This window comes from Monodon monoceros, unplaced genomic scaffold (assembly GCF_005190385.1).
Source record: "Monodon monoceros isolate NGI ecotype Baffin Bay Population unplaced genomic scaffold, NGI_Narwhal_1 Super_Scaffold_7, whole genome shotgun sequence".
Taxonomy (NCBI): domain Eukaryota; kingdom Metazoa; phylum Chordata; class Mammalia; order Artiodactyla; family Monodontidae; genus Monodon; species Monodon monoceros.
The window spans coordinates 11,742,627-11,768,832 of NW_021703784.1; the positions used below are offsets into that span (position 1 = coordinate 11,742,627).

The window sequence follows — 26,206 nt, forward strand, 5'->3', positions numbered from 1 at the left end:
CAGGTAGAGCAAGTGACCCCTGCTCTAGAGTCTAAAGCATTTTGTGTACACGTCTCATAGAATTTGCCACTATGCAATAGGACAGGTACCTTGCAATAGGTTTTTCCTGGGCCGGCTTGGTTTCTTATTCCCATTGTAATCCCGAATGCCTGGCCCGGCTCCTGTTACATCAAAGCACGTCTGGATGAAGGGGCTACTTAAATGATCTGGATATCTCGTGCATTTATAAAATAAATAAAGGCATAAAATAATTAAACCTCTTCTCTGAATGACTGTTTATAACAGCTCTATCTGTAATAGCCAAAAACTGGAAACTATGTCTCTCCATAGGCGGATAGTTAAGGAAACTGGTACATCCACATCCAAGAAATATGACTCGGCAATAATAAAGGGCAAACTATTGATTTATGTAACACCTTTGATGGATCTTGAGGGCAGTACTTTGAGTGAAAAAATTTAACCTCAAAGGTCATTTACTCATGACTCCATTTATATAAAATTAGAAAATTTAGAAATAGAGAACAGGGTAGCAGTTGTTAGAGGTTAGAGATGGTGGGAAGAAGGGAAGTGGGTGTGACTATAAAATGGTAGCTTGAGGGAGATCTTTGTGGTAATGAGATTTTGTATCCTGATTGCAGTAGGAGTTACACACATCTACACAAGTCTTAATAGCTTTGATATTTTGATATCCTGGTTTTGATATTTACTGTAATAATGTAAGATGTAACCATTAGAGAAAAATGGGTTAAAGGTACATGGTCCCTCTCTGTATTATCTTTGCAGCTTCCTGTGAATCTATAGTAATCTCAAAACAAAAAGTTATAATTTTTTAAACCTGTTCTCTGAGGTTCTTTCTACTCTCTAACTGAGTGTGTCTATACTTCACACCAACCTTTCACATCTCTTAATGTTTTATAATTTCAAAATACACGCAGATTAAATTACATCATTTCGAAATGACGGCAACTCCATAACGTAGCTGTCCTTATGCCCATTTTACAGATAGGGAAAACAAGGCTCAGTGCTTGTTGAAGGGTACACAGATGGTACATGGCAAAAATAGTGCTCCAACCTGACTCAGTAAAATATCTACAGAATTGTCTTCTCAGCTGCGAAACAAGGGGATTTGGCAAAAATGGCCTCTGGACGTGTATCCAGTTATAACACCTTTGTACATAGGACTCGATACATCTTGTGCTCTAGCTTTCCTACTTCTGAGCCAGCCAGCATAAGGGTCTGGCAGTGTAGAGGCTGGACTGCAGGCCAGTAACTGGACCTATAGAGGAGAGCATCCATCAGAGGGCTCAGTGCTATGTTGCTGGTGGCATCTGAATGGAGGCATTAGAGTCCCCAAATTTCCATTCTCTCCAGGCTAAGAATTGTTGGGATGAGAATCCCAGTGGCTCCTGGGTTTCCATGTTTCTCAGATGCCTTGCCTCTCTGGCTGGCTTCTGCTCCTCTGTTCCATTTCCCTACTTCCCATCTCCCGGGCTTCATTCCGTCACACCCCACTGGCCCTAATTAATGATACTCTCTATGCCAAGGAGGTGAGCTGTGAAAATGTCTTACCAGATTAGTGAAGATGTATGTGTAATAGGCTGACACCATCCCTAGTTCCGCTGCCTGCAAAGGGAAGAGAAGGAGATTAGAGAGGAAAATAAAAACCCGCTCGAAGTGCGTGAGCAGGGAGGGCTCCAAGTGTCCGCCCTTGGTCTGGCCCACTGCCCTTCAGCACCAGCAGAGTAGGACATCTTGATGGATTGTTTCTTACATTGCCCTCGGCCTCGGAGGACGGGGCACAGAAACCCTGGCCTCTAGAGTAAGGTCCCTCCCCCTCCACCCCACACCCCACCCCTGCAGTGACACTCCTAGTAGCTGATATTCTCAGGTAAAACACATTCCCACGGATATAACTGGGTATTCTGGAAACCAAAGTGACTTTACGGGAAATGAAACAAATAATAAAACAGACTATAATAATCATCCCCACAACCATTAACAATACCAAAGGCTAACCCTCACTCAGTGTTCAGTCTGCACTAGGAAGCATTTCACTCGGGTTCACCTGATGAGGTAGGCACTATTACTCCTTCACCACCCCCACTGACAGCTGAGCGCTGACCGCTGAAGCACCAAGGGCTGTGCAGCTTGTCCAGAAGATCACGCGTCTCATAAATGGAAATGTCTCATACTCCCCTTGGAGGGCTATGATATTGATGGAACTACTGACACACTTCTCTTAGGGGCCGAGGCATAGATAGCAGAGGGTCCGCGGGTTGCAGGCAATTCCCAAATTAACTCCACCCCTAGCGGGATGAGAGTGAGTGAGACTCGTAAGGGTATTCTTGAATCTGCAGTAATGTTGGAAACAGGTGAGTCACCTGCAAACTTTGGTCCTTTATTAGTAGTGAGGAGCAAGTTGCCTGGGACGTGCCCTTGGTCACAGCGCATCAGCAAGTCTCAGCCCGCGGTTGAGAGCTGTGACTTCGGAAGGGTCTCCTTTTGTCTGATCTTTGTAGCCATCATAAATACCCCTAAGCAAGCTTCCCCGTCGGCGTGCCTGGCTTGGAGTGTGACAGGTGCTATAGAAGTTGACAAGGAGATCACGGAAATAATGAGCCCAGCTCTCCCCAGGGCCCTCATCCCTCCTCACCGTCGGTGAGATCTGCATCATGTAGCCCACAGCCCTGGGCCCCTGGGAAACCGTTTTTGTCATGACTACTGAGGTGCATGGGAGGAAAATACAAGGCCAGGGATGATTAAATTTTCCCCTTACATCGTGTTGACCCCCCAAGGCACTCCAATAATTTTGTAAGCATTCTCACAGGAACCTTCACAGGCTCCTTGAAGGATAGGCCAGGGTAATTATATCACTGCCATTCCAATGGGAAACAAATGTCTGGGGTGAGATTACACGGGGGGGTCCTGATGGAGCCCAAGGACCCTGACGGGAGGCTCTTCCTTCTTCTAGCAAAGCTACATTGCCTCCTCCACTTCCAAGAAGATGGTGGGGCACGATGCTCACCTCCATCCCTTCCCTCCCCCACCGCTGTCCGTGCCTCTCACCACTGCCTAGGCCAGCGAGAGCTCCCGGGTTACAGGGATGGGCTGGGGGCAGGGGGCTGGGAGAGGGCACCGTCAGATGGTTAAAATACACTTTGTGAAATCTGATGTCCTAAAAATAAGAGACAAGAGACCCTTGGTTTTTGAGACCTGAATTCTGGGTAAACATGGAGTTCGTTGCCAGAACAGCCACTCAATAAAGTAGGGGATTACTCTGGAAATCTTCCTGAAATCAAGAGGCAGCGGAGCGCTGTCTAGCTCTGGGGCCAGGCTCAGGAGTGCACACCAAGACTCCCAGAAGCTCTGTACATCCTCTGATCACACTGCTTCCCACACTGAGTTCATCCTCCCTGACGCCCCTCAAGGCCAGGTTGTAGCCCCGTGAAAGAGGAGTCTGAAGCTCCAGGGAAACATGCGGACTGAGTCCAGGACGGATGCAGGGCTGGCCTGCTGGGGCTGCTAGGAATTCAAATGGGAACAAGGTTTCCTGAAACCTCGCTGGTCACTGATGGATTTGGTTCCAAGGTCACAAGGGCTGAGTCTGACAGGTGGCCTCAGGAAAGCCTGCACCCAGCAGAACCATTTGTTAATAATGATCATTACAAGGGAATTTCCTTCAAATGCCCAGCCATAAAAAAAATTAAAGGCGTTTTTAATGAAAATACCCAGTATTGGCAAGGGTGCTATAAGACACCTATATGCTGCTGGTGGGAGTGTAAATCCTTACAGCCTTTCTAAAAGGCAATGTGGCAAATCATATCAAAATCCTGAAAAGCATATGCATACCTTTAACTCAGTAATTCCACTCCTAGAAATTTATGCTCAGAAAATATTCATGAATTTGCATAAAGATTTATGTACAAAGACGTGCATCCCAGCATTATTTATTATAGCAAAGATTGAAAACAACCTGTATCTCCAACAATAAAGGATGGTTAAATAAATTATGGTACATCCATGGGATAGGAAATGATGCAGCCATTAAAATATTTGTAGAAAAATATGCAATGACATGAGAAAAATGCATGGCATGTTATTAAGTAGAACAAAAACACAGCTTTCCAAAGAGTGTGTGCCGTGTGATAATAGTTTTGGAAAAGGAAAAAAATGTGTCTGTAAAGGCAGAAAAGCTAGACACCAAAATTTAATAGTGGTTCTCTCTGGGTGATGGAATTGTGAATGATGTTTATTTTTTTATGTGTGCTTTTCTGTACTTTCCTAAATTTCAACAATGAAATACACATATTAAAGAGAGTGGGGAGGCAACTGCATATCCTGGGAGTGATGAAATATTCCTGGGCAAGGGCTGAGCCTAAGACTTCCACCAGGGCACCATCCAGGTAGGAACCAGCTACCGTAGGTTCCAACCCGCCCCTGGCAAGGGGACTGAGGGAAATCTATCTCACTCCCTACTCCCCACCTTCCTGAGGACTCCTCAGCCTTTATCTCTCGTGCCCTGAAACTTAGGGGAGCTTTTCTGTCTTTGATGACTTCCTCGATCATAGCTCTGGACATAAGAGAAGAAAGAGAAGGACAAAAATTCTGTGTTTGAGTGTGTGAGTTGGGTATACCCACACAGGCAGACGTGGGTTTGGAGCTGTGGAAAATTACTATAGCAACAGGCTGAAGGGACAGCCCGCAGTACTCAGAGAACTCATTCTAATCTCTTATTAATTCTGAAACAAAACTAGCTGGGGTGGGGAGGTTAGGAGACAGCGAGGGAAGGAGAGGAAGAGAGAATCATCGCGTGTCTGCCGGCCTCCTCATGGCTCCACAGAAGTTAATGAGGAACCTCACTCCCCCACTGGAAGATGGCAGGTTGCACTTAAATGTGCAATTAAAATGGCATTAGAAGAGGCCAATGTGCCTGGAGAGGCTGGGGGAGCTGCCAGAGCCATGGCGGAGCCTGGAAGCACGGTCTACTCTTTCTGGGGCTGCTTGCCTAGCCGAGCCACCAGCCCAGGAAGTGGAGCCAGTGATTCCAAGGATGCCCAGCAGTTTGCAGCTGTTTGTCCAGAGTGGACCCCCAGGTATTGACTTCTCTCTCTCTCTCTCTCTCTCTCTCTCTCTCTCTCTCTCTCTCTCTCTCTCTCTCCATTTCCATGTGTATATGTTGATTCAGGAGCTAGCACCCTGCCCCTCTGTGTCCCGGGGGGTAGAAGAAATGGGCTGATTTGCTGTTAAGAGAACCAATGCCAACTTCGCTCTGCTCCTCACAGGGCCGAGCCTTGGACAAAACTGCTCATCTCGCAGAGTCTCAGTTTCTTCGTCTGCGGAGGGAAGATATCAGGCCCACCTTACATGGTCATGGGGAGGATTACACTGAGAAATTACATGACAGCACTTGGTGAACTATAGTACACGTGTAAGGATTACACACAGGCCTGATATTCAGTAATACACACGGATGTGACTGCCCTGGTTGTCAAAATATGGAGATGCTTCTACTCCTTTTGGCAAATAGCCTCTGTCCCAAGTCCCCAAGTGGCCCACGCCACCACCCTAGCCCCTCCTAGGAACCCCTGGACCACAGAGTTCCTGGCAGGTCTAGGCTTGGCCAGTGTTTCAGCTGGTGGCTGCCCTGTTGCGCCATGAGTTACATGTTCTATGACATTGCCATCACCCTGCTTTCTCCTTTTAGCTCTCAGGAGCCGTCCATTGAAACTGAAGCACAAAGAGGTTTGTTAGGGTCAGAAGTCCAGCCCCGGGCTCCTTCAGCCTTGGCCCAGGAGGATGCCCAAGGCAAGAAGGGAGCAGAGTGCCAGCTCAGAAGGAGGGGGAGGGGAAGGGGAAGGGGGCGTACGCTCGGCGCCCACCAGCACCCGCCCGGCCCAGCGCCCACCTTCAGGAGGATGGTGTGGGACATGGACGCGTTGGCATGGATGATGATGGTGGCTGTCTTGTCGTCCCGGATCTCCTTGAGGAGTGGGGTGGGGTCCCTAGTGTCATCCAGCATCCGGACCGAGAGGGTGTCCTTGGAGATCAGGAATTGCCGGAGCAGCTTCTCGAGGTTTAAAAGGCCTGCAGGGGAAGAGAGGACAAAGGCCCTGAGGGTCCACGGCGCTGCCTTGGGAGACACGGGAGCCAAAGCAGGACAAGCGAAGACTCGTGCCGGAGTCAGGGTCGCGGGTCTGCCCCCTGTTGGTTAAGCAGGCACATCCTAACCTGAGCGAGTCTCTTAACTTCTGGGGCGTCCTGTCACCCCATCTCAAATGAAAAGAACCCTCCTCAGTGCCCAAGGCCTACCCCAACCCCCTGGGGAATGCTCTTTTAAAGCAGAGAATGAGGCTCCCTTGAATCGGACAAGAGAATCCCCAACTCCTTCTCACGGCCCTGGGGGCAGCGCTGCCCAGCAGCCAAGACCTGTGTTCAGAGACCCACCAGGCCTGGGTTTCTTCCCCTAACTTGGCCACTTGCTCACTGGGTGACCTCATGTGGCTGGGTCTCTTGACCTCAGTTGCTCATCTGAGAAATGAGAATACAGGCAGACCTCGGAGATACTGCGCGTTTGGTTCCACGCCACCGCCATAAAGTGAGTCACAAGAATTTTTTGGTTTCCCGGTGCATATAAAAGTTATGTTTACACTATACTGTAGTCTGTTAAATGTGCAATAACATTATGTCTAAAAAAAGCAATGCACATACCTTAATTTAAAAATATTTTATTGCTTCCATCATCTGAGCCCTCAGTGGGTCGTAATCTTTTTGCAGGAGTAACATCAAAGATCACCAATCACAGAACAAATATAATGATAATGAAAAAGTTTGAAATATGATGAGAATGATCAAAATGTGACATAGAGACACGTAGTGAGCAAATGTTGTTGGAAAAATGGCACCGATAGACTTGCTTGAGGCAGGGTTGCCACAGACCTTCAATTTGTAAAGAAGCAGTATCTGCGAAGTGCAGTAAAACGAGGTGTGCCTGTAATACCAGCGGCCAGAGCTCAGGGCTGTGGAGAAGATTAAATGAAGTAACACGCCAAGTGCTTAGGCCAGAACCTCACGCATGGTGAGCCCTCATAAATGTTACATGCAGCCTTTATTTCCGTGGTGGAGGTCGGGGAGCAATTCCCTCAATGTCACAAGGCCCAGAAAACAGGTCTAGCGAAACCCTTTGAACTCCTCAGAGCACCACGGCTGCACTGAGACAAGGTATTATTATGATTATGAAAGAACAGGTCTTGAATTGCATTCCAGCAGGCAATCAAGTGGGAGCAGAACAAAACAGAAAACTGGGATTGTGCGCTAAAGACTCTCCCCCTCCCTCGCTATCTGCCTTTTAGCATACGGGAGGAGGGATTCGGGAGGAGGGATTCCAGAAGGATGTCACGGAGACACAAAGGTCTTAATCCTGCTTTGTCTCTGAAAAGGCAGGCCAGGAGGAGGGTGTGTGGTTGGGTGGGAGGTCTCCTGAGAAGTCAGCAGGACTTCCAATGGAAAGAGACCTATAGGCATTTGCTCTCAAAAGCCAATCAATGATAAGAGTAACATTTTTCTTATTGTGTTCCAGGTAATGGGCTAAACATTTTAATGGCTCATCTCATTCAAGTCCTCCCAAGGATCCTATAAGTATTCGTATCCCACAGCACAGAGGCGAACAGGAGGCAGGAGAGGAATAACTCTCCCAGACACAGTCTGCACACACTGAGGATGGCCCAGGAAGGGCTGCTTTCTAACCAAAGATCCCAGTGCCCTGGTGTCTGTACTGGTTAAAGGAATATTAAATGCAGAGATGTCATGAATATGACCCTCCCTGTTCAGGTCACGCCCCCTCCTGACCCTTGAGAACCAAAAGGTAAGATGGGGGGCATCTGAAGAGCATTCGTAGCACCTCCCTCATTTTGTAGAGAGACGACGAGATGTGCCCGGGAGCACAGCTGGGACCACAATCCCCATTTTCTCGTCTCCATCCAACCCTCTTCCCCTGAGACAGACTGCCTCTTAGGATAAAATGCAGCAGGAAGCATCAGGCACAGAACCCAGGGAGGCCTGGAGACACGCGTCTCTGGGCTTTGGCGGGGAAGCCTTGGTGTGCCGTGTTAACAAGGAAAAGGGAGCAGGGTAGAGCCCACGGGCCTGGCATGATGGAGACTGGAGCTCCGGAAGGTGGGGTCAACCCCTAACTCCCGTCCCCCAGGTCCTGAGAAGGTGGTCCCAGGAGCTGGAGGCTGCATCAGGGAGCAGGGAGCCCCCGGAGGGCCTGCTATTCACAAAGAGGCTTCAGAAACCCAGGCCGTGCAAGCCCAGCATCGGGTTGGCCTTTCCTTCCTTCCCAAACAGGCCTCAATAGAGGCTTGTACAGACCCCCTGCTGCTATCGGTGCCCCTCCCAGCCCCTCACCACCGGCTTCCATCCAGAGTGGCACTGATGCTGCCAGGGCACTTCCTGCCAACCCAGACGCAGAAGATCTGGATTCAAGCTCAGGGTCAACCCTCGCTGGCTGTGTGACCTTGAGAACCATCTAACCTCTTCAAGGCTCCACTCTTCATCTGTAAAATGGGCATAACAGGTGAGAACTCACTGAGATCCCATGTGAAAGCACACTTGGAACTGGCATGCGTAGAATCAGTGTTACCTCTTTTGTGTCTACTCATCCCCACAAGAACCCAAAGGTCAGGAATGGTGACTCAGTGAGGCAGAAGGAATAGGGAGGAAGGTACACGTCTGTTCATCCAGCACTCACTGTCCTAAGGGCCCGGCACCCGGCCAATAGGACACCAGCAGAGAAGATGGATCAGGTACAGACCCTGCCCTCAGGAGCTTAGAGGCCAGGAACCTGTAGCTAAGTCTATAGCAAAGTTCAAATCATATCCCCACTACCATATATAAAATACAACTAATAAGGACCTGCTGTATAGCACAAGGAACTCTACTCAATACTCTGTAATGGCCTATATGGGAAAAGAATCTAAAAAAGAGTGGATATATGTATAACTGATTCACTTTGCTGTACACCTGAAACTAACACAACATTGTAAATCAACTATACTCCAATAAAAATGAAAAAAAAAAAACCCAACCCAAATGATATCCCTATTTTGTTTGGTGGCCTGAAAATCTGGCTTCCTATGGGGTAGCTCCACTGTGTCCTGTCTGTAAAATGGAGAGAATATTCACATCTTCTCAGAGATGATGGGAAAAGCAAAATCCCACTTGGACAAAGGTCTGAGCACTCGATCAAAGGACAACGAGGTTGGGGAGGCCACAGAGCTGGAGCTGCTGAAGTCATGGCCATCTCCTTGGCTCAAGGAAAGATCTGCCAGGACACGCTCTAAGGGAGCAGCTGGAGGTATAAGTAACGGAGGAATGGTGGGTGTGAACCCCCATAGGGCCTGGAATGCAGCAGGGAGAATCTTTGGAGCCTGACGGAGAGAGAGGCCAAATCCCCTGGGATCCTTCAGATGCGCAATGAGATTCAGTGGGAGAAGACAAAAGCCTGGGGAGTGACAGTACAATTACACACAGCACGGAGCAGCCTGGCAAAGGCAGCCCAGGGACCCTTCATCCCGTTAAAGCTGGCAGGTGCACTGAGCTCCCGGGTAAAAGAGCTCCAATGTGTCAGGGAAACTGGGGACCCTACTCTAATAGATGCCCACATGCCCCACCCCCTGCTCCCCCTTGGGGTGCTCTGCTGCCTTTTAAACAAGGAAGCAGCATCCCTTCCCCTTCTCATCCAACACTGTTTGCAGGGAGGCAGGGAAGGCCCAGGGGAGGGCAGGGGAGAAGGGCAGCGAGTCCCTGGGAGGTCCGCAACTGTCCCCAGGATCTCCTACCCAGTCACTCCCTTTCCCAGGCTGCACTGCACCTGAAGTAACAGAAAGAGCGCCAGGTGGGCCGTGAATCCCAGCTCCTGCACCGCCCATAGGTTAGCTAGTGTGAGCCATTCTCTCTGCCCCTTTGCCCCTCAATTTCCTCATCTGTGGGATAAGCGTCAAGACTACCTTACAGCGGGAGTCAGAGGATGGCAAGTCAGCAGAACAGTGTCTGTCACCCAGAAGGCGCCCCCCCAATCTGGCTTCCATCCATCCCCCCCACTCACTCACATCCCAACGGTCCTTCACCCCATCTCCTCCCCCAAACCCTCTCTCCGATCTCCAGCCCCCACCCACTTCTCTCTTCTCCCAACTCACACAGGATTTATTACCCAATTCACAGAATACAGCCCTTGGTTATAAACCATATGAAACATTTGATAGCATATGCTTATGCATATATGCATGTATTATGATAGATAACATGTACTGTAATTACTTCACAGTGTTAGGCAGGGCTCCTATTTCAAACTCCTCGGCACATCCCCACTGTGAGGTGGGATGCACGGTGCTTGCTGGTGGACTGAACACAGGCCTCTGGGGGAAGAGAGAGACTCTGCATCCTAACAGATCAGGGCAGCAGCACTGCCAGGTGGGGACAGACACCACGTCACTTGAGGAGCCACTAAGGAAGTGGGTGCCTGGTCTGAGGAAGAGGGGAAGGGCTGTCATAAGACAGACCTGCTCTTGAGTTGTAGTCAAGGGCTAACCCCAGAAATAATGAATGGATGGAAGTCACAGGGGGACACACTTAGCTATCATAAGGAAGAAGCTCTGTTGGAACCATCTAAATAGGCAGTGGGCTGCATCAGGAGGGAGGGAGTCCCCCATTGCTGGAGGTAGTCAAGGAAAGACTGAAGCCCCAGTTGAGCATGGCTGTAGAGGGAATGAAACCAGGGGTCGGAAAGCTGAACTACAAAAATGTTGATGTCTTTCCAGCCCAGAGAGTCTTTATGAATCAGAAAAGGATCCTTTTTTTATTCTAGGTAGAGGAAAGCATCTGCAGAAGAGGAAAAGTGGTTTAGTTACATAAAGAAGATTAGAGTTTCTCAGTGCAGTTTGGTATTTTCCAATTGTCGTTCTCCTCACCTCTATCTGTTTCATGGAACTAAGGGATTTGCCAAAGGCAGGTGCCACCAGAAGGGTTAAAAGCTGCTCTCTCCCTGCTTCCCCTCCACTTGCACCCTGACCCTCCTCTCCTGAGGGACCCTTGGCCCAGCAGCGAGTCTGCCTGCCGAGGCCAAGGCTGAGCGGGACCTGGGGAACCTATTAGTCTTGCTCAGTATGCAATGGGATGGATCGATGTGAAACCCAGTAGGCTGGCTGTTCTAGGAAGAAGGAAGGAGACTGGCTTCTGGGACTGGGACCCAGGGGCCAGGTGGGGCAGGGAGGAAAAGGATGGAGAGGCTGAGAAAGGCACAGCAGGGGTTACACAGTCTGCAGGACAAGGACACAAACGCCTAAGGGATGGGTCTGCAGGGGACACAGAGGACCTTTGCATCAAAAATTAAGAATAAATAATCATGTCAACGGGCATCCCTCCTCTCCACTGGCTGATTCCCTGGGCTGCAAGCTTCGATTCTGGAAAATGTTAATATTCCCAGCAGGGGCGACACTTTAAAATCTTGTGGGAGGCATCTGATGGAATACCGACCAGAGGATTTAGGGAGACGATGTGAGCTCACCACCATGCACCGTGCCCTAAACCTGGTACATCTCCAGTCCCCTCCCCCTGCTAGGTGCAAGTGCCTCGGGTGTACGGTTTTCACGTTCTGTTTTTCCAGGGAGCAGATTCTGATGGAGAGAGAGGGAGGAGGGTCCGAGGTGTTGTCAGTGGGGCAGGGGCACGGAACAAATTCGAATGCTTGAACGACGTACGTATTTCACCTGCTTCTTGGTTTTGTCCCATCCCACACCTGGGCTTGGCCCCAAGAAAGGACAGAAAGGGCCAGACCATGGGGACCAGAGGAGGAGACAGAGAGGGGACGGAGGAGGAGGCTGAGACTTCTCAGTCCCAGGAGGACCACCTGCTGCCTGCTCGGCCATGGAGGCGGCCCCCTTCTCTGACGGCAAGGATGGGCGTGGGGAGAATCTGCCCTCTGCGCTCCCCTCGGCCTCTCCACTTCAGGGTGTTTGTTGGTTTATTAATTACTGGGCCCAGGAGGCATCCCTGCCCTGAGAACTGCCTTCAGTGTTTCCTAAGCTTCTTCACATACTGTTGATTTAACCCTACAAGTGCCCTGGAAGCAGGTATTATCATTATTCCTGGGTAGAGACCAAATCACTGCAGCAGGAGAGATGCTGGGACAGATCACAGAACTAACTGGCCAAGGTCCAAACCCAGGTTTCTGATTCCAAGTTCTGGCCTCTGATTCACCACTTGAGTTGCCTGGGAAGAAGGCCTCAGTCCTCCCATAAAATAGGAAAAATGGTCCCTCACTTCTGTCTCTTCCACAGTGTTCGGAGATGCAGGGAGAGAGGTAACAAGAACCATGTGACCTTGAAAATGGACTTAATCTCTCTTTTCTTCACGCATATAATAAAAATGTCTATAGAGCCCATCTTATGTGGTTAATGTGAGGTTTAAATGAGATAATTTCAAGCCCTCAGCAGACTGTTTGTCATATGGTAAGTGGTTAATTTGTATCACCGTAAGCAAAAGCTCTCTCACAGTGCCTCCTGGGGGGGGGGCACTAGAAAGGCCAACTACTGCCCCTCTCGTCCCCCAGCTACTCACACGGGACTCTGGGTATCATTCCCGGCACACCAGTCCTCCACTCGCTACTGCCACAACCAGGGTTGCAGGATAAAGTAACAGTAATTAAACGTGTATTACATTCTGGGTCCAGATACCTTCCACCCAATCACCCTGAGAGGCATTATTATCCCCACTTTACACGGGAGGGAACTAAAGCTCAGAGAGGTAGAGTGACCTGCTTCACATCACACAGCTCATGAGTAGTGGAGCAGCTTGGTTTGCTTGCAAAGACGGTTCCCATTTTACTGAAACAGCCTGCGTTTCTTTTCAGCCGCACTTCCTCCCCAGGAGACAAGAGTCTCTCCTCTCCAACATCTGGACCGAGTTTAGCCAACACAGGGATGTTACAAGGATAGAGCGGAACTCCGGTCACGCCACTGCAGGTCCTGGCCTGGCCTTGTTCAAAAGGGATTCCAGGAAGGAAAGAGAGTTAAAACCATGTGTGCTGTGTGTTCCCTAGGTGTGGATGCTGTTATACACTGTGTGTCATCCTATTTTATCCCCTCAACCACCCTGGGAGGGAGGAAGCCTCATCCCCATTTTATAGATGAGACAACAGAGGCTAGCAAGTGCCTAAGTCACTTTGCCAAGATCACACAGGTAGCACATAAACGGCAGAGGGTGTAGGGGCTCAGGACTTGTAGCCACAAAAAAAGGACATTAAAATACTTAGAAACACCAAAGCAAGCCTGAAAAAAAAGTTGATTTGAGCTATGTACAATGATACCGGGAAAATACATGGAATATTACACTTGTGGCCACGAAGAGTGAAAGGCTCTGGGTCCAGCCTGAGTGTCTCAAAAGGTAACTCTGTGCCAGGGCTCACCAAAGGGGCCTTGGGGACAGTCGTGGGGAACCCTAACTTTCCTAGGAAGTCCCCTAGCAGCAAACTACCCCCCTCCCCAGCCTCCGCAGGGTTGACCAGATGGCCGTGCCTGGATTCCTCACTTCTCCTCCCCCAGCCGCACTAGAACTAGGTACTTGCAGAGATGTTCTAATTTTTTCCCCCCATTAAAGAAAAATAATGTAATCCACAGTACAACTCTACTTGGTCCAAAACCTGCTCATTGAAGATCTACTTTGGGGAAAAAGGAGAGTACATGGCATGATTCCCTGGGGAATGATCTCTGTTATGCTTAATTTTGACAGCAGGAAAATAGAATTAGATTCCTGTTCCTAATTTGACTTGCAGCGTCTCTTGGCCCTGCATTAATAAGGAAGATGGAAGAGTGTCTCCTCCCAAGCTCTGAGCTGCATTTCCCTTCAGTCCCTCATTTCTTCAGCCTTTGATTAGATTTTGAATCCTCTTTGCCCTTGAACTTCTCCTGCTCTGCCCCACCTTCCCTCCCCCTGGTAGGTGGGGCCAGAGTCACTCAGCAGCCTCCATAGATGAGTCCTCGGAGCAGCACTGTGTGGTTGATGCGTTTCCCCTGGGATGTGGGCCGGCCTCTCTAGCACTTGGGCAGGCTCATCCTCTCCAGAACTTTGTGCTCAGCCATCCCGCACCCCACTCAACGGAGCAAGGGGACACACTGCTCCAGGGAGATCTCTGCCCTTCAAAGGACACTGTGCCTGCTGGGTAGAGCCCACCCGGAGCTGCTCCTCTGAGTCTGCTGGTGCAGCCCAGGAGGGTGGGAGGGGTCTCGGAGGAGGAAGCCCTGGCTCACAGTCGGAGGACCGGAGTTAAGAGTCTTGGTTTTGTCATGTACCAGCTTCGTGACCTTAAGTCAAGTCACTTAGCAGCTCCAAGACTCTTTGCTCAGCTCAGAATGACTGGGAAAGAGGGAGGTAGAGTGGGAAAACATAAGTGAAAGTGCTTTGCAATCTGCAAGGAACTGTTAGAATGTCAGAGAATGTCAATTCCAGTGGAAATAGCCCTGGGCTAGGAGGCAACAGTATCTAGCCTGGTACTTGGCACACAGCAGGTGTTTAACAAACATCTGAACAACTTACTTCCCAAAGCCCAGTAAGAGCTGAAGCAGAGGAAACAGGGCTCAGCTTCGAAGCAAGAGGGACTGTGGCTAGACACAAGAAAGAACTTCCTGTCAGGTTGGTGAGACGCTGTAGCCAGCACAGATGAGGACTGCAGGACAATCTTTGCCTGGGCATATTTACAGCCTGTCCTCTGTCTCTCAACATTCTCGCTGGGTGCCTGGGGTGTGCCAGTTCAGTCCTGCCTGAGTGGGCTTGTGGCAGAAATTTCCGGGGGAGAATCCTTGATTCGGTTATACCTTTCAATGCTGCGAGGATGCTACACGCGGAGGGCCACCTGGTGGAATGCAACATATCCCAGCTCTGTTCCATCAAATGTTAGCGTCCTGTGAGCTTTTAGATCAGCATCCTTTTGGGGGCATATGATCAAACCTATTTGGAATATGCTGAGGTAAATAGTTGTTTTGGCCACAGGACAACTCAGGGTGTCCATGCTAATGTGTGCTGAAAATCTCCACGAGGGAGAGATAGAACGAAGTGTTATCTAAACATTTCTCTCCTTTTTTAGCCACAAAATGCTTTGTCCATAAAACCCTTATGATCTAAAACAATGCTGTCCAGTAGCACTTTCTGTGAAGACAGAAATGTTCCATATCTGTACTGTCCACACGTGGCTCTTGAGCAGTTGACGTGTGGCTAGAGAGACTGAGGAACTGGACTATACATTGTATTAAACTTTAAGATGGGGAATTCCAACATTTCCAAACCCACTGGGTTGTTGTAATAATTAAATAAGGTATCCAAAAAGCATACATAGTTGGGACTCAGCTACTTTGTTTCTTGGGTAGCACAGAGCAAATAATCACGTTGTGTTGAATAAATGAATGCAGGTACAAGTGGAGTCAGTAAGGTGCAGAGGTCCCGTAAAGAAGATGGTTCTGACCCTTGGCAGGGAGGGGGCTTTTGTTTTCAGATGCTGTAGGGATTCCAGGATGGAGGAGGGACTTACACTACAGAGCAGTCCTGAGGAGCCATAGAGAGGAGCCTTATGGAGATGGCGAACCTCTTCCAGTGCAGCCCACCCAGACCCGCAGGGGAAGACTTGCACAGGTGAGCCACACGACACAGACGCCTGCATCTCGGGCTCCGGGCCCCAGTGGTAGCCGGTAGCCAGCACCTGTCTGACTGTGTGTGGTGCACAGCTGTCACCGGGAGCACACAGATGCACAGATTTGCTGGAATGTGCTGGCTTAAATTAGCTAAATCTCATAAACACTAAATTTATGTCGCAAGTTGAGACTCAGAGAAAATGCATTTCTAAAACCTGCATTTGCAAAAACAAACAAAATTTATCGGGAATTGACCTTGGACCTTGTTCCATCAGAAAAATCTACTCTCTGAGGAAAGAAGCTCTTCAACCCATCAAGTACAAATGCATCTAATTTTATATTTTGCCTCTCTCTCTCTTTGTAGCTCCTTAACAATGAGGCTGAAAACGTGGGAATTGCGTTTGCAGATGCCAAAAGGCTTGGTGGTTGGCCAGTCTCCCTGTAACTGAGCTCCTCTCTGTTCCGCGCATGCACAGGGAGTTCTGGCAAAGGGTGTTCCTGGACTGCTCTCTCTTTCACCTACACACACGGACAAACAGCCAAGGACACTTAGGAATCCCCGAACCCTTTGGTCGTCGTTCCCACGATTGGAAAGAGCCAGCCCCTTCTTGGCGTACCATCTGCAGCCGGGGGGCAATTCAATCAGGTTGAAATCAACAAGATCTGACCATCTCGGGTGGAGCCAGCCTGGGGAAACTTACATTCTGCTTTGGCACAGATGAGGCAGGCGGTGGTGCAATTGAAGAAGTTCAGGATCCCAGCTACAGCCACGCTGATGTCAGTGCTGCTGGGGTGGAGGTTCAGGGTTGTGAATCTCTGGAACTGGAACTTGATAAACTCCTCCGGGGCCACTTTGAAATGAGGGACCTGGGCGGAGGAGCAAAAGTGGGCAGCAGGGAAGATCCGGAACCAGCGAGACAAAAAGAAAAGAGGGATGAGTGAAACAAAGCTGCAGAGGGTGGCTTCTTTTGTAAAAGACCTTTGCCTGGCAAGAGATGGAATTTGCAAGACTCGGGGCACCCACTCCACAGGAGGAAGGTGATGTGGCATCCATGACAACACTTGAGACCCAGAATGGGAAACCCTTCAGCCGGGGACCTGGATAAATGTACTGTGGACCTTGCAGCTGGGGTCTGTGGCCCTGAGAAGACAAAACAATAGGTCTTTATTCTCAGAAGAACTGACCACTGCTGGGCAGACAGACAGATGGCTCTTGAAGGCATAATCCTTATACTATTTGATGTGTGGCTAATGAATCAGAGCAGAGATGCCCTGGGGACTAAGGGAGGGGCCCCCTCAGCCCAGCCTAGCCAACAGATAAATAAACCAGCTCCCATCCTGGGTAAAGGCCTGGGATGGGTTCCTCCGTAGACTTACGTGAGGAGGGGGAAGCGCTGCAGGCTGGGAAACCATCTAGAGGGCCTCCGGATGGAGCCCGGTAAATAACTACCTGCTGTGGCTTCATTAGGACAGTGTCAGCTTCCCTCTGCACCTATTCCTGACATTTCAGGGAGGCACTGCCCCTGCCTTCTGCCTCTCTTCTCCAGGAAAGAGATATTAACAGGCTGGAATGGCTGCTTTACCGGAAGCTTAGGCTACTGGATAGGTAATAGGAAAGTTAAAACGTAATAAGCTGCCATCCACCTTGATTTTATTATGTCACCCTGGTACCCAGAGCCAGAAGAGCTAAAGGCTGCTTGTGCCTCTGTCAGAGATGGGGCTGAAACCTCAACCCTCATCCTCACTTAGGGTGCCCAGTGTGAGGGCCAGATTATTGTGAGCATGGGTTTGGACTGATGTGAAAGTGAGTAAGATTGAGGGTGGACAGCAAGAAGAACTTCCTGATGGTGAGTTGGTTGGTTCCTAGCATGGGTTATTCAGACATGATTGCAGAAGTTTTCCCTGCCTGGGCTGGCCCAGAGTCTGGGATGACATTGACACGGTCTCTGTAGGATTCTGCTACCTTATCCTTTTAAGCTTCGGGAAGAAGTCAGCCAGAGACCAGAGCTCCCCTGAGACTGGGATGAGGGGAGGGTAAAGATTTAGCAGAAACTCGGGAGAAAATTCCTGAATTCAACTAGGATTAGCCCTTGAACCACAGAGAGAGGGCAACCAATATTTTTTAGCAGAGACTGAAAAGCATAAAACCGGGGAGAGAGACTGGTGAGTAACGACATTAAAGAGCGACGTTGACCTGGGGTGTGTCCTAAGGGGTCTTTCTTCCCACGGATAGTTTGCAACGCTTACAATCTGTCTAAAATGAATAACAAATGCACTTTGAAAGGAAAAAAGGTCACAGAAGGGTAAGATGGAGGCCAGGCTGGGCAGGGGCAGGGTGGCCAGGCTGGCTGGCTTACATATCTGAGCATCTCTGCCCAAGACCCTCCCCGTGTGGCCATCCAGCCTACCGGGTTCCAGCAGCAGCTAACTTACCCCCCCATAGAAAGTACCCTTAGAGATTCCCTTGGATCCACCAGTCCCAGAGATGAAGCAGGCAAAAGGCTCAGGAAGCGAAGACTCAGGAAAATGCGTTTTAGAGTCTACAGTCCTGGGTTTGCATCTCGGTTCTGCTGTGTGATTTGGGGCAAACTGCTTAACCTGGCTAAGCTTCATTAACATGGAGAAACAACAGGTGCTTCTTGAGCTTTGGGAGAACAAAACGAGACCCTGTATGTGAAGGATGTGCTAGTTCAATTCCTAACATGTGGGGTAAGTGTTTAGGCAATGCCTTTTCTCATTCCCTTCCCCCTTTCTCCCCAAATCTTGAAGCTCCTGGAAAAGCTCTTAGGTCTGTATGTGCAAGGGGTGAGGGCTGAGGGGCCTCCCTAAGAAGGGGAGCTGGTGCGAAGTCTCCAGCACAGCCTGGCATCTTGAAGGCTGCTGGGAGGCAGCCAGCTGCTCTGATGGGCCCCGGAAGGGATGGCCAGGCCAATCCTGCTGAGTCTCTCTCTGGGACAGAGATCAATCCAAAACGGATCTGCAGGTGTAAATGCATCCCCGGAAGTCATCATGGAGGGGTGGGGGGATGGAGAGGTGAGCGGCATGGAGGGGAGGGCAGCAAGGCAGAAAGCAGCCAGCCACAGGGGCTGCAGATATCTTAGCAGCATTTAAAAGAATGAACTCCTCAGTGAGAACTCCATTTCTTTTCCTTGAAGCTGAAGGGAATCAGTGTGAGGCAGTTCAGCCTCATAAAATAGTAGAAGTGCAAAATCTGAACGGAGAGGGAAGGTTGCTCTGGAAGGAACATGACCAGACAAAGGAGGGGTAACCATCTGGCCATTCCCTGGGCAGCACAGCCCGCCTGGCTGGTCAACGGCACAGGGTCTGGGGCGGCGGGATGGGAAGATGGGTGCAAATCAGGGTCTCCACCTCCGGCCTGAAATGCCAGGCAGGGCTAAGGGATGCGTTCGCTGAGATAAAATAGCTGCTGAACACCAAGAGGAGGCCGTTCTGGAGTGGGGACCGGGGGGACGACGGTAGGGGACGGTGAGGAAAGTGTGCTGGGGAAGAGGGAGAGGGGGAACAAAAAGGAGAGAGCAGAAAAGAGGAAACGGGCAGCCGAAGTCTTGGCAAGCTCACTTGGTGAAGATCAGAGCAACCGGGAAATAACAACCTGCCACAGATCTGAGCTGTTACGTGGAGCCTGGCAAGAAAGACTTAAATTAAGCATCAGGTCTAACTTGCAGGGGCCCAGGCCTGCGAGATGCTGGAAGGGACTGCAGTGGGACAGAAGCTCTTTTTTTTGGCCTGGGCTGGCTCGGGAGTCATCTTTCAGGACATGTGGGAGGAAGGATGGGGAGTTGTCAACACAGACCCTGCCCATGGCCTGAAGCTCAAGGAATCCGCCTACAGGGCAGTGGTAAGTAAGACCCATTGCAGGACTGGAGCTAGGACCGCAGGGCACTCTACCGTGCTGATAACAATCCCTAGAGTGCGTTCCTAAAACAGAGAAGACCAGTATTCTTCCCAAAGCCGCGGGGACCAAGCCCTCTGATCATAAGAGAAGTGGGAGCATCAAGGGAGTGGCTTCCAGAGGGCCTGGGCTAAGCAGGGGCCTGTCTATTGCTCCACTGCCTCGGTGAGGGCAGCTCACTAAGGAGGTGCCCCATCCTATTGCAAGAGCTGGATCCTCCCAAAGCTAACGCTTCTGGAAGGCTGAGCCTCTAGGCTCCCAGGACAGGTGCAAAATTTGCCCTTCCGTCTCCTGTCCCTCCGCCCTGCCCCTCCACAGCTCCTGGCCATCAAGCTCCATCTGTTCCCAAAAGACCTGGGTAGAAGGCCCTTGGGAGGCTATGGGGTCACCTTGCCACTGTCTCCCAGGAATGTATCTGAAAGGGGAAGGACTGATTGATTCCAAGAAGGACTAGGAAAGATTCCGGCAATAGAATCTCTGAAGTTTCCAATTTGTTTCCTCTGGGGGAAAAGGAGGGATAGAGTTGCTGGAATAGGGAGCAGGCCATCTTTATCTCCCAGGGAACGAGGGCTAGAGGGAATGGACCCAACAGTTTGGAGAAGTAAACCCTGGAATTGGTGAATGAAGAAGAAAGCGAAATAAAATCTCTTTTCTAGAGAGCTTACAAAACAAGAGGTTTTCAAACTTTATTTCAGCACTAAAATGTAGCAAGGCCTGGCCCCAAAGGCATTCTTCCCCAGAATCCCAATATCTAAACAGAGACTCCGCAGCTGTTCCTGTGGAGCTCAGACTTCTGCCCTCTTGGCCTCCCCTGGACCACCACCCTCCCCAGCCTCTCCCTCTACCTGCCGCCTTCAAGGGACACCCCCTTCCCCTGTCATAGGACCCCAAGACTCGGAAGGGCTCAGCTTGAAAAGCTTATGAAACTCTTCCTCTGAGTCCCCTCCATTCAAGCAACCTGAAAAAAGTAAGTGCCCAACGAAGTCCCAGTTCTTTTATTTGTATTGATGTTATTAGTGACACCAACCAGACCTTGATTCACTCTTCCAGCCCTTAAGAATCCACGATACCTTTGGGCCTGGGGCACAGGCTGCCAGCCTGCAGAGAGCCCCCCAACCCTGCCCAGCACTCACCTCCTTCTCCCCACAGATGTTGCTGATGATGGAGCTGGAGGCCGGGCTGGAGGACGGTCCCAGGACAGCGACCACCCCCTTGGGAAGGATCTGACACACTGCAGCCAGCGGCAGGGGCAAAACGTGGGGAGCAGGAAAGGAAACAAGGCGCTCATCAGGTGGGGCGTGGGCTTCGGCCTCGAGTCCTCCGATCTTCCCCCCGCTGGCCCCTCACCTCCCGCCCACCCCCGTCCCCGTCCTGGTCCCCCCTCCTATTCTTCCAAACCCAGTGCCTCTCCTCCCCTGGACTACTGGGCTCCAGGACAGTTTTATTGGAGTTTATGGATGGTATTAAATGAGGAAATGACCCAGGTTATGACAACATACGGCCTCAGCCAACAGGGTGTATAAATTGTCTGGGCTGTCACCGAAGGATGGAGGTGCACAACGGAAACCTGCACGTCCCACCCCCTTTCTGCCTAGCCTGCAGGATGGGTGCTGGGAGCCCGGACATGGCTGCTGCAGGGGCTACGGGTCCAGCTCACAGGATGGCCAGCCAGCATGCAATCTGTTAGCCACCCCGCCAAAGAGAGTCTAGAGAGGAAAAATGGTAGACAAGTAGAGAGAAAAAGGATAGTGAGGATGAGGCAGGCAGAGAGAAGAAAGCAGCCCAGCTAAAGTCAAAGGGAACAGGAGAGAGAGAGGAGAAGGAAGAGAGAGAGTGAGTGGCCGAGAGGGCCCTCATCTTTCAATGCCACCCTCCTTTCACCTGGCCTGGAGCCTGGCGCTCCTGCTTCCCTGAGCCCATCACGTGCCTTCCTGACCAACCAGCACGCTCTGTGACCTTGTACCTCCCCCTGGGGAAGGCGCCCTTCCCTCCTCTACCCCGGATGCTCACTCACCTGTCAAGAAGCACCTCAAATGCCACCTTCTCCTTACCCCTCCCGCAACTCCTTTAAGTAGAATCCATCCTCCCTGGGGCTCCGAGGCCCATGGATTTTCCCTCTGCTCTAAGACACTTGTAAATGTGTCTGTTTCAGTTTGTTGTTTAGATGTGTTTCTCCTCTCACTAGATTTCAAACCTCTTAAAGGCCAGAGCTGAGACGTATTTATCTCTAAATCCCCACTTCGCATTTCCCTGGTGTCCAGCACAATGTTTTCTAAGCGCCCAGTTCATGTTTGTCCAATGAATGAGTGGATGGGTAGGACACGCAGTCAGAAGAGGAGAGAATGTAAGATTTTAAAATGCTACATCCTTTCGAATGATGGTTTTCTCCAGATATAGGCCCAGGAGTGGGACTGCTGGGTCGTATGGTAGTTCTATTTTTAGATTTTTAAGGAACCTCCATACTGCTCTGCACAGTGGCTGTACAAATTTACATTCCCACCAACAGTATAGGAGGGTTCCGTTTTCTCCACACCCTCTACAGCATTTATTGTTTGTAGATTTTTTTTTTTTTTTTGCGGTACGCGGGCCTCTCACTGTTGTGGACTCTCCCGCTGCGGAGCACAGGCTCCGGACGTGCAGGCTCAGTGGCCATGGCTCACGGGCCCAGCCGCTCCGCTGTATGTGGGATCTTCCCAGACCAGGACACGAACCCATGTCCCCTGCGTTGGCAGGTGGACTCTCAACCACTGCGCCACCAGGGAAACCCTGTTTGTAGATTTTTTGATAATGGCCATTCTGACCGGTGTGAGGTGATACCTCATTGTAGTTTTGATTTTACAATAGCCAGGACATGGTAGCAACCTAAATGTCCGTCGACAGAAGAATGGATAAAGAAGATGTGGTACATAGCTACAATGGAATATTACTCAGCCATAAAAAGGAATGAAATAATGCCATTTGCAGCAACATGGGTGGACCTAGAGATTGTCATACAGAGTGAAGTAAGCCAGAGAGAGAAAGACAAATATCGTATAATATCGCTTATAAGTGGAATCTAGAAAAATGCTACAGATGAACTTATTTGCAAAGCAGAAATAGAGTCACAGAGGTAGAAAACAAACTTACGGTTACCAAGGAGGAAAGGAGGGGGTGGGATGAATTGGGAGATTGGGATTGACACATATACACTATTGATACTATGTATAAAATAGATAACTAATGCGGACCTACTGTATAGCACAGGGAACTCTGCTCAGTGCTCTGTGGTGACCTCAATTGGAAGGAAATCTAAAGAAGAGTGGATACATGTATACATATAGATGATTCACTTTGCTGCACAGCAGAAACTAACACAACATTGTAAAGCAACTATACTCCAATAAAAATTACTTTTTAAAAATGTTACAGACTGAGAAAGGAAGGGGGGAAGAAAAGGAGAAAACAGACAGAGAGAGAACGTAGGACAATTCTCAGCACACACATGGTGATATCAGAACCACAGAGCTGCCCCTCGGATTATACTCTGTGGTTCCCAGTCTCGCTACGAGACCTCCTTCTCTGCAAACCTCAAAGCTCATCTCTGGACACATTTTCCTCCTACTCACATCAAGTGTCAGGTCAGTACAGTGAGGTTAAGGAATCAGTCCAAGCATCCTTACTGAGCCAGCTGCAAAGCCACATCTGCAACCTGGTGCTCTTTCTCCTAAAGCAGAGTCCTAACCACTGGCCCATACAGCCAAGTTATGGCTCTAATGGGGCACAGGCGGTGGGGTAGAGCACCAGGGTTCAAATCCCGGTGCTGTAATTTATCACACAAATGACAGATCTGTAATTTATCACACAAACGATAGACCTGTGGGGTCTTCTTTCAGCCTGAGGCTCAGGCGGGGGTCCTTTAACATCGTGGATCTCAGCTGACTGACAGGTTGCCAGCAGTGGGTGCCTGAGGGGGACTCAGTAGTACCAAGTGTCAGAACCATCCCCAGCAACAGAGTAACTGTGGACAGGCTTTACATTTGAAGAACACTCTTCAAAGTTCAAGCTACTTCCGTGGCTTGAACAGAAGTAGCTAGGGGCTGCTAGGGGCTCTAAATTCATTGGCCATCAAATTCCTATTCCTACAGCAGCCTCAGGGGTGGAGCTTAGTTCCGGATTTTACCTATAAGGCAACAGCATCCTAGGGATGTTAAGTGACTCCCCGTAAAGTCACACACCTAATAAAGGTCTGAGCCAGCGTTGGAATTCAAGTCTGCGGACCCCACCCAGTGTTCGTCCCACTACCTGTTCTGTCTGCCCTACTCCTTGCAGCCACTTCGCCCATCTCTTTTCAACCCCAGACCACACCCCATCTTGTTCGGCTGCACCTGCTTCCCCAAGGTCACCAATGTCTCTTAGCAGTTCTTATCTCTCTTTTTGTAGCATTTGATGCCGCTGATTGCATTGTTCTTTTGAATTTCATGACACTATCCGATCCTGATTCTCAGCCGCTTCTCTGATTGGTCTTTCTCACTTCCTTAGCCAACTCCTCTTCCTTCTCCTCTCCACTAAATTCAGATTTTGTCCATGCCTCACTCTCCCTGGGCAATCTCGGCCTTGCCTGTGGACTCCACATCTCATCTCTGCCCAGGTGATCCTACACCCTGACCCATGTCCTGGGTTACAAAACACGTTCCACCTACCTGCTGGGCATTGCCACAGGGACTTCCTTCTGGTGTCTCTTCCAGAGAGAGAGGCAGAAAGGCAGAAAGCACAGTCCTTAAGAGCACGAACTCTGATGCAAGTCTATCTGAGTGTGAGTCTTGACTGGGTCACTTACTAGCTGTGAGACCTTGAGCAAGTTACCCAAACTCTCTGAGACTGCTTTCTCATCTATAGAACTGGGATGCTAACAGCACCTCTCCCGCAGGGATGTCGTGAGAATTAAAGTGAGTTAATACATACAAGGCACTTAGAGTGGTACTGACGTGCTACAGGACTCATTATTATTATTCCCAATACAGCATGTCTGTTATATACTTTTCATACGTAATCTGATTTGATCTTCACACTGTCAGGAAGACTCATTATTATCCCCACTTTACAGATGGTGAAACTGAGGCTTAGAAAATTTAAGTGCCTTGTTCAAGGTCACACAGGTCATATATGGTAGAGCTGGGCTTGAATTTGGAGATCCATCTGGCATCAAAGCCCAAGCTCTTAACCACTTCACTTTACCCCCCTGAGCTCCTGAAGTTCAAACAATGGTCGCCCTTGACTCTTCCTTACCTCTCCTTACTGCATCTACTCACTCGCTATACCAATCAGGGGCCAGGTTCTGACCATTTGACCTGCTCACCCCCCACTATCCTTTCCTTCCCACTCCCACTGTCACAGATCCATCAGCCCCTTTTGCTACCTGCCTCCTAAGGGCTTTCTCCATCTCCAGGATTCTTCATTTTCCAATCTGTTCTCCAAAGCAAGGCCAATTATAATCCTAAACGTAGGTCTGTGTGCTCCTGCAGGGCAGAAAGCTTGTCTTATTTATCTCTGTGTCCTCCATGCCTAGCACAGGGCTGGACTCAGAGTTAACGTGCTCAATAAATAGCTGTTGAACCACACTGAAGCCCACTCAGCTCTTTTCATAGAAAATTGGAAATAAGCTAAATGTCCAATCATAAGGCAACAGTTATCTAAAGTGTGGGTCATATACCCAAGTGGAATATTACTTAGGCATTTAAAATGCTTATGAACAGTTTATAATAATCTTAAAAATATTTATGTAATAATATTAAGAGCAAGAAGCAGGATATAAAATTATATGTATATCTACATGAAGGCTACAACTAAGCAAACACAGAAAATTGTTATGCACTGCGGAGTGACTGGAAGAAGAGGTTATAAAAGCCCACATTTATTAAGTGCTACTTATGGCCCATTCTAAGCACTTTATGTGAATTGACTTATTTAATTCTGGAAACAACCTGATGTGATAGATACTGTTACTGTCACCCTCATTTTACAGACGAGAAAACAGAAAAGTTAAAGGGCAGAGTCAGGGTTCAAACTCCCGACCCCTCACTCCAGGGTCAGCTCCCAACCACCGCACTCCCACTTCCCGCCAGCTCACCTGGAACACACCTGGAACCTATTCCCAAGTTGTTCTCTCTGACTAGACCAGGGGTCTTAACCTTCTGCCTGAGATCTGTGGGCAGAAGTCAGTGGTCTGTGAACATTCTGGGGGAAGAAAAATGGCATTATTTTCTCTTAACCCCTAACAGAAATTCAGCATTTCCTTCAATTTGGAATATAGGCAATAAACCACAGTATATTAACAGTTGCTGTGACTTTGTCATTGACAGACATCGTGAGTGTTTTTATATCACATTACGGTACTGCAGATGTCTTGAAATATCATTCATATTCATAATTACTTCGAAATTACACTAGTCGTAACGTTTGGCTATTGAATGCATTAATGGATAGGATGTTTAAAAAAAGTTTTTAAATGAATAAAATTACATAGATAGGATGACCAGGGAAACCAATTACATGGAAATACAGTTAAAATATATTAATATATCACTATTAAAATATTTTAACTGCATTTCTATATAACTGGTTTCCCTGGTCATCCTAT

General features: G+C 49.3%; 1 protein-coding gene across 1 annotated transcript in view; it reads right to left on the reverse strand.

Moving 5' to 3' along the window:
* The window catches only part of GRIK4 (glutamate ionotropic receptor kainate type subunit 4), a 308,388-nt gene that overhangs the window by 137,379 nt on the left and 144,803 nt on the right, over nt 1-26,206 (reverse strand). Inside the window, exons 3-6 of the mRNA XM_029208211.1 lie at nt 20,724-20,821; nt 16,379-16,544; nt 5,906-6,084; nt 1,570-1,623 (exon numbers count right to left, since the gene is read on the reverse strand). Coding sequence (XP_029064044.1) covers nt 1,570-1,623; nt 5,906-6,084; nt 16,379-16,544; nt 20,724-20,821 — 497 coding nt within the window. The remainder of the gene's footprint in view (nt 1-1,569; nt 1,624-5,905; nt 6,085-16,378; nt 16,545-20,723; nt 20,822-26,206) is intronic.